At 53.9% G+C, this 8,662-nt stretch overlaps 1 protein-coding gene across 1 annotated transcript; it reads right to left on the reverse strand.

Annotated features, from left to right (window-relative positions):
* Positions 1-7,571: 7,571 nt before the first annotated feature.
* LOC143026883 (uncharacterized) lies at positions 7,572-8,420 on the reverse strand. The gene has a single exon (XM_076187667.1). The coding sequence runs from the start codon at positions 8,418-8,420 to the stop codon at positions 7,572-7,574; it is 849 nt and encodes a 282-aa protein (XP_076043782.1).
* Between the last annotated feature and the right edge of the window lie 242 nt (positions 8,421-8,662).

Genomic DNA, 8,662 nt, shown 5'->3' on the forward strand with positions numbered 1-8,662 from the left:
TCTCGGAGGACAGGGGGACGTGTCTTATGGTACGGAGGGTGGCGCCCCCGAGGGTCATCAGGCCTCTCGGCAGCCCCATACCTCCGACCATCAATGGTCCTCTAACGCCTCACGGCTTGCATCGTCAGGCCCTAGGCGTAGACTTTGACCTTATACGCTCGCAATCCGTCCCCGTCTCCGAGTCGTCCCTGGTAAACAACCCGGGTCCTCTCGGAGGAAAGGGGGGCAGTGTCTTATGGTACGGAGGGTGGCGCCCCCGAGGGTCATCAGGCATCTCGGCAGCCCCATACCTCCGACCATCAATGGTCCTCTAACGCCTCACGGCTTGCATCGTCAGGCCCTAGGCGTAGACTTTGACCTTATACGCTCGCAATCCGTCCCCGTCTCCGAGTCGTCCCTGGTAAACAACCCGGGTCCTCTCGGAGGAAAGGGGGGCAGTGTCTTATGGTACGGAGGGTGGCGCCCCTGATGGTCATCAGGCCTCTCGGCAGCCCCATACCTCCGACCCAATGGTCCTCTAACGCCTCACGGTTTGCATCGTCAGGCCCTAGGCGTAGACTTTGACCTTTTCCACTCGTAATCCGTTCCCCATACGTCTTCGGGTCGTCCGTGGTAAGAACCCGGGCCTCTCGGAGGACAGGGGGACATGTTTTATGATACGGAGGGTGGCGCCCCGAGGGTCATCAGGCCTCGGCAGCCCCATACCTCCGACCATCAATGGTCCTCTAACGCCTCACGGCTTGCATCGTCAGGCCCTAGGCGTAGACTTTGACCTTATACGCTCGCAATCCGTCCCCGTCTCCGAGTCGTCCCCGGTAAACAACCCGGGTCCTCTCGGAGGAAAGGGGGGCAGTGTCTTATGGTACGGAGGGTGGCGCCCTCCAGGGTCACCAGGCCTCTCGGCAGCTCCATACCTCCGACCATCAATGGTCCTCTAACGCCTCACGGCTTGCATCGTCAGGCCCTAGGCGTAGACTTTGACCTTTTCCACTCGTAATCCGTTCCTTATACATCTTCGGGGCGTCCGTGGTAAGAACCCGGGCCTCTCGGAGGACAGGGGGACGTGTCTTATGGTACGGAGGGTGGTGCCCCGAGGGTCATCAGGCCTCGGCAGCCCCATACCTCCGACCATCAATGGTCCTCTAACGCCTCACGGCTTGCATCGTCAGGCCCTAGGCGTAGACTTTGACCTTTTCCACTCGTAATCCGTTCCCCATACGTCTTCGGGTCGTCCGTGGTAAGAACCCGGGCCTCTCGGAGGACAGGGGGACGTGTCTTATGGTACGGAGGGTGGCGCCCCCAAGGGTCATGAGGTCCTCTAACGCCTCACGGCTTGCTTCGTCAGACCCTAGGCGTGGACTTTGACCTCTTCCGTCCTCCGACGTCTCCGGGTCGTCCGTGGGTGGGCGGCCCGGGACTCTTGGGGGACGGGGGGACGTGTCTGGTGGTGCGGAGGGTGGCGCCCCTGGGGGTCGGCGGGCCTCTCGGCGGCCCCCGTGCCCCCGACCGTCGTGGCCCTCTGGCACCTTTCGGCTTGCCTTTTCGGGCGGGTCCGTGAGCCCACCTTCCTCCCGGAGCCGCTCACGTAGACCCAACAGGAAGTCCCGCTCGAGAAAGAGTTCTATCTCACCCAAGAGGCCTAGGACGCTCAGCTCGTCCACACCCTCCACATCCCGGTCACGGCACCACCCTCCTTCCGTCCCTGATAGGCCCCGTCTTCGACTCTGCCCTATCTCGCTATCCGGCCTTTCAGGCCGCGCAGACCAGAGCATCCCCCCCTCCAGAGCAGCCTTCTAACGAGCCTCCGGCTCTGGCCCCCTCTCCCACACTCCCTCCTGGTCCTTCCCTCCGCCCCTCCGCGCCGGCGGCGGGTATAGGACTGAAAGGCCCCTCTCATGAGGACCCCCCCCCCCCCAATCAGACGACCGTCGGGTTGGGGGACGGGGTGGAGGACCACCTCCGTTCATCTTTACCTTATCCTCCTACCACGACGGACTCTTACGAGATCCGCCCCTTCTCATGGTATGACCTTACATACATCCCCCTTGTGTAGCGGCGAGGGATTTTATTCAGCAAAGATGGGGTCTCGCCTGTTGGAAACGCTCTTCAGTACGGGGTCCTCTCATCACCTGAATGACATCATTTGACGTCTCGATCTGGACTCCGCCCTACTAGGCTGTCCAGGCACCCAGGAATTGACACCTCGCTATATCACAATGTGATCCTGTGACGTCAGTGATCCTTTGAAGTCACAATATGATTACATGATGCCACGATGTGATAATAGTTCACGATGTGATCAGGTAACGTCAATATGCAATAAAGTGATGTCACGGTGTGATAAGACGACGTCATTATGTGATAAAATGACGTCACGATGTAGTCCTATGACGTCAGTTTGTGGCCCTGTGACGTCACGAGGCGATCCTATGACGCCATGATTAAATCCGGTGACGTCACAGTATAATCACATGATGTCACTAGGTATTAAACATATGGAAGTCAGCTTGTGGGTGATGAGACGTCACAAACTGCCATAGCACACTATTGGATGAGGACGCTCGCCACGGGCTTCGAGGACTTCCCGCGGGAAGACTTGGGGTGAGTTGGATACATACCGAGGATCCAGGCCCGTCTTAGCGGGAGACGCTCAGGGAACGTCTTCACCCAGGACGAAGCCTCTTGACTAACGCCCACGGACGAGGTCGCTCGGAAACGACCTCGGCCTCGCATGTATGTTGTTATACGTTCTGCAATCGATTTTGTGACTTCACTACACCCTCCGGGGATCGGAATCCACCTTGCCCTACTAATTTGATTCTCTTTACCATATCATTGTACCAGACTCCCTTTCGGACTCTCGCTTACCCCGAGGAGCTTCACGAAACTAGTGAGAGTGGTATACGTACGCTGGACGGAAGCAACCATCTCCACACTCATGTACCTAGACGGCTAGTTGATGCATTTGCCCACCGGGGAGGGTGCATCGGCCGACATCTCGGTGGCTCTGAGAGTGTTGGCGGACGTGGAGTTCAGGGTGGACTGGGACGGGTCTGCCCTCGCTCCCACACAGAGACTTTATTGGCTCGGGATTGAGTGGGACACAGTCGGCGCTCTTCGGGTGCTCCACTGCGCCAAGAGAGCGTGCTTCTCTCACACGTTCTCCCGCCTTCGGTTGGAGGGGGAGTTGCCTCAACTTCGCGACCCCGGCCCTTCTACTGAACCGCTTGGAGCGCCGACGGCTGGTACGGGAGACCGACAGGAGCATACTGCTCCTCCCGCGCGACCTGCCTGGGCCGGTACCCTCAGTACTCCACAGCTTGTTGCGTCCCTGGCTTCGGTCGGGGGCCCTACGCCGGTCGGTCCCATAGTCCCCGCCCCCACCTCGAATGCCAGGAGCGGCGGACGCCTCGGACATGGGGTGGGGCTTCCAGTCGAGCTGGAGACATCAAGCTTGCCGGGGATGGTCGGAAGATAGAAGATCACTACACATCAACCTTCGGGAGCTGATAGTGGTGAAAGAATGACTCGAGCGACACTCCAAATTCTCCTGCATGAGCGTCCGCTTGGACATAGACAATGTGACGGCAGTACAGTGCGTGCAGAGGCAAGGTACGGCCCGACCAGGTCCACTCCTAGCCCTGTCGGAAGACATCTTCGCTGAGGCATCACGCAGGGCCATATCACTCTCGGCGAAGTATGTTCCGGGCCGGGAGAACGACTGGGCGGACGCTCTATCCAGGTTTCAGGAGACCTCCGTGGTGTGGCGACTATGCCCACAAGTGTTCGAGTCGCTCTCCCTCCGCTACGTTTGCCTCCCCAAACACGACCCAGCTCCCCCTCTACTCCACCTGCACCCAAAGGACACGCACAGGAGGCCCAGACGCCTTCACGGAGGACTGGAACAGCTGGAAGTACGTATTCATTTTCCTCCTCCAGCGACACCGGTCAAGGTGATACAGACCCTCAGGTCCTTCAAGGGTCAGGTCCTCCTGATAGCTCCCTACTGGCCAACCCAGCCGTGGTTCGGGGAGCTAATGAGATGGGGCCCTTCTCCCCTTCTACTGGGGTCAGCCTGCCTAGCCAACAGCCTTACCGCGTCTCTCCAAGCGTCACTCCAACTTGATACTTGGAGTTTCTACGGGGAGCTCTCAGCCAACTCTTCTCTACAGAGGCAGCAGACAAGATGCTCAGAGCTCACATTCCGTCCTCAGTGCGGCAGTGTGGGTCCTGCTAACGGAGATTCCGGAACTGCCTTCGGAGACACGCGATGGTGACCATCTCCGCCAGCACAGTTCTGGACTTCCTGACTTGGCTGGCCGACTCCACCAACAGGGCACCGGCGACTATCTTGCCTCACTATACAGCCCTCACTGATCCGCTACGCTTTGGCATGAACATCCGAGTGCCAGGGGATCAGCGCATAGAGAGAGCCGAGACATCAACCGGTCCTGGCCTGGTCCTTGCATCGTCTTCTGCAGTAACTGGCGTTCGAAAGGGCCATTATGGAGGAAGAACACTTCCCTCAACGTGTCGTCTTTCTGCTCGCCTTGACTACGGACTACAGGGCTTCACAGCTGGCGGCAATCACCCGCCACCCGTCCTTCTCCAAACTGGAGGAGGACAGCTCGGCCCTAACCCTCTCTCCATCACCAACATTCCTGGCCAGGAACGGCCGAGCGGACGACATGATTGACCCTCTCAGAATACAATCCTTCCGGGAAGGAGGACGCCCACAACCGCTGCGCCCGGTCCGTGCGTTCGAAGACTACGTGGAGCACACGGAAGAGATTTCTGAGGATCATCTCTTCTACAACTCGAAATTTAGGATTCCCCTAACCCCGAGGTCCCGGGCGCACCTGCTTTGCCGCATTTTGGAGAGAGCCGACCCGGGCCATGCCCCGCACGCCCACAGCATCAGGGACTTCGTGGCATCGCTGGCGTTTCTCCGCACCCACTCTGTGGAGCGGGACCTAGGGGCTGGACATCGACGACTCCCTTGGGTAAAAAAAAAAAAAAAAAAAAAAAAAAAAAAAAAAAAAAAAAAAAAAAAAAAAAAAAAAAAAAAAAAAAGGAGGGTGGAGGGGGCAAAGGGCGACCGAGGAGTGGGGAGGGGCCCAGGAACCGCTGAACAGGATACGATTTTCGTATAATTTACGCAATGTTGTGCATGTCACATTCTTCGGTGTGGGTACTTGACGTTTCTTTTCTCCCCCCTATTGAGTGATAAAATGAATACGTCTCCCATAGGAAAGACACACGTAATAACGGTTTGAATCAGACTTCACCTCTCCTCCCACCTGTCCTCGTCTCATGCATAGCTTCGCTGTGCAGGTTTCTTTCAGCCGATAATATTTCTTTGTTTTTATCGGCTTAAGAAACCTGCACAGATTTAGGGTCCCTCCCTCCTCCCACAGGCGAAGCCTTCATTTCTCATTGAAGTGACGACTCAGGCGAGCCGGCTAAGAAGGTAGGGGGAGGGGGGGGGGTCGACAATGCGCATGCCTGCACAGAGCCGGGAATTTTAAATTTCTGATGATTCTGGCGGAAAATTCCAACCACACTCAACCTTCGGGAAGTGGCCATATGACCAGGAGTGTGGTATGGGATTATCGCTATAGCTTCGCTGTTCAGGTTTCTTAAACCGATAAAAACAATTTAAGCGGCACGAGCCACGACAAAGAAATATATTTTCAACAAAAGCAAAAACAAGAAAAAAAAAACTGCTTTTGGAAAACATTGTGCAGCAAATTTTCATACCAAGTTGAGGGAATGGGCAGAGCATGGAATATAATCCGCAAATTTACACCTTTCCTTGATGATGGCCTGTAGTCCGTTGTATTTACCATTCATGTTACTAGCACTGTCATAACTCTGGCCTCTACAATCTTTGATGTTGATTTCCATTTCCTTAAAGAAATCTAGTAAACTGTCAGCAAGATTTGCAGAACTATGTCCTTCCATCTCTAAAAACTTGATAAATCTTTCTACTGGTCCAGAAGGCAACATGTATTGCACAATCAAAGTTGGTCAATGTGTGCTAACTCTGGTGTTGAATCCAGTGAAATTGAATAATAATTGGACTTTTTAATTTCACTGATTATTTGGTCAAGGATTTTGTCCCCGATCAGACTAATAAACTCTTCACACACATGTTTGGACGGATACGAAGTATGGCATTTTCCTTTGTTCCCATGAGCATTTATGTGCTCAGACAGAAATGTGTCAAACTTGGCCAACAGTTCTTTTTTGAAGAGCCAACAGTTTCATCACTTCCACAGAAAAGGGAGAGCTCGTTCTGCTAAAAACTTTATAACTTCTACAACACAATCAAACACTTTTCGCCAGTACTGCTGTTCATTTTCCAACACGTTCACCATCCTTCCTCCGAGCTAACAAGGCAACAATAGCTTTCTTGTGCACAGTAATTTATTTATGTCAAATCAGTCCAGTGTTAGCTTTCTTCCAATCATCAAAACCTTCCTTGGCAAACTTAGAAGGGAATTCTGGGCTCATAACTTTGCATGGAAAGCAAAATAGGCAGCCTTGGCTTGGTGAGTAGCAGAGCCAACTTCTTTCTTGTTTACGATTTGTAAGTTTGTGAACCCTGTTAAAGTAAGATTTCTGACACAATCTTGTTTTATTTTCACTTTTGTAGTGTGTTTTGGAGGAAGTGTAACGAGAGCGGTAATTTACCTACTTGATTTCTGTAGAAATCCCGTTCCTGCGGTTGCTTCTGCTTCAGTCTTTAATTCTTCTTGGATTCACACCACACAGTTCCCATGCTATTTTACCTACCGTCTAACTCCTAACACAGCCCCGCCGCGTCTCCCCTCCCCTCTCGGGGTCACCAACTCCGCTCATCTTTGCCCGCCACATTCACACACCCCTCCTTTGATCTCGAGATCAACCTATTCTTCGTCTCCTCCATCTCCTACTTCATAGTCCTGCAGCCATCTCGGAGGACGCTTGTCGCGGTGGGGTCTCCGGGGCACAGCCCCCTCGTTCACCACCACGTCGTGACTCTTTTCCTCATCTTCTCCGTCACTCTCCTCTTCATTTTCTCCATTATTCACCACACGACGAAGATCCATGATATGTCACGGCACTCCCTCGACAGAGACGTTGTTCCGCCAATTCACCTCCGTTACGATCCCTCTTGTCCACTGTGACGTGCACTTTCCATCATTTGGCTTCACCCATACCTCCTCCCCACCTATACTGAGGCGGTGCCTTCTTCAGTATTGACTGCTAGCCTCGGCCCTACCCGGGGATGTTGCCAATCATATTTAAACAAGGCTCTTTGTGGAATCAAGCCTTCGTCTTGGCCTGACCTAGGGGACATGTTATACCAGAAGACTGCCTCTGTGTATGGTATTAGTGCCCTCTCGGTGATGGACTTAAACGTACGATGGTGTCGTTCTACTCTTCTATTTCCGCTCGGCTGGTACGCAGCCCGTAGAAGCGTCTCGTGCTCCACTTGTCCAGCAATGTCTTTCAGCGTTCTCGACCGAAATGCCGTGCTATTATCTATCAGGACTTCATCTACTGGGCCCCGTTCCAGAAATATCTCATTCACCACCCGTGCAATCTCCCCTCCCGTCTGTCTTTAGCTCCCGCCACACGGCGAAGCGTCCCGGGCCACAGTCAACCATCGATAAGTACATGCCTCGACGACAGTGGGTTACATCAACCGCCAACCTCCTCCAGTTTTCTATCACGTTAAGTTCCCCCGCCGCGTGCGGTTTGGAGGTGGGGTCTATTGACGGACATCGGACGCACGCTCTCATTGCCCGCCGTACTTCTTCCCTCGATATATTTGGGTCAACCTTCCTTGCCAGGAACAATGACCTATCGACACCTAGATGGTGAGTTCCATGTAACTCTTTCGCGCATAGGGACCCTGCAGCGCACACTTCAAACTTCTCGTCATGTTCTTCCTTCACTTTCAGCCAGCTTTTCTTCACTCTGGTTAGCGCATCTGCTTTGTTTATTCCCGACAGCACCTCAGTCACCCTGATCTTCATGCCGAACTCGTCTATTAACTCCCTCAGGATCCCAAGACGACGCTTCACAAGGACCTCTGCAGCCCCTTTCGTGCTTACTCTCTTCTCAACCATCAGCACTGAGTTCATTAACCCTGCTACAGTTCTGATTTCGATCTCACGCAGCCCCCATTTCAGCACCAAATTGACTCCTTTTATAGCCGTGTTCAACTCCGATACGTTGATGTGATGGCAGACATCCTTATTTCGCTGCCACGTTCCATCTTCGACTACCACGCCTCCTATCTCCAAGACGATGCCGGTCGATATGCTACTAGCATCGCACCACACTAAGCCTTGGCTCTGTTGTGGTGCACTCCACTGTCCTCTCACTGGATCATCATGTTTCATCTGTTGTATGACGTCACGTATCATCGTTAGTGTGCCCTCACCAATCCTTCGACCCTGACCGCCTCTAAATATAACTGCACGCTACACGGAGCCAACCGGCGATCGGGTAGTGACCCACCAATTTGCCACACAGCGAGAGGAGCTTTCGTTTTCTCATTTTGTCCGTAACCTAACCTTCGGGATCTCGTTGTCTCTCATGAACAGCAGCTTCCCGGTCCCGTTTCCTTCTAGTCGCAGTCCCAACACTGCTCTTCCTTCCATCGGTT

Source organism: Oratosquilla oratoria, chromosome 7 (genome assembly GCF_046742065.1).
Source record: "Oratosquilla oratoria isolate Oo_2021 chromosome 7, ASM4674206v1, whole genome shotgun sequence".
NCBI lineage: Eukaryota > Metazoa > Arthropoda > Malacostraca > Stomatopoda > Squillidae > Oratosquilla > Oratosquilla oratoria.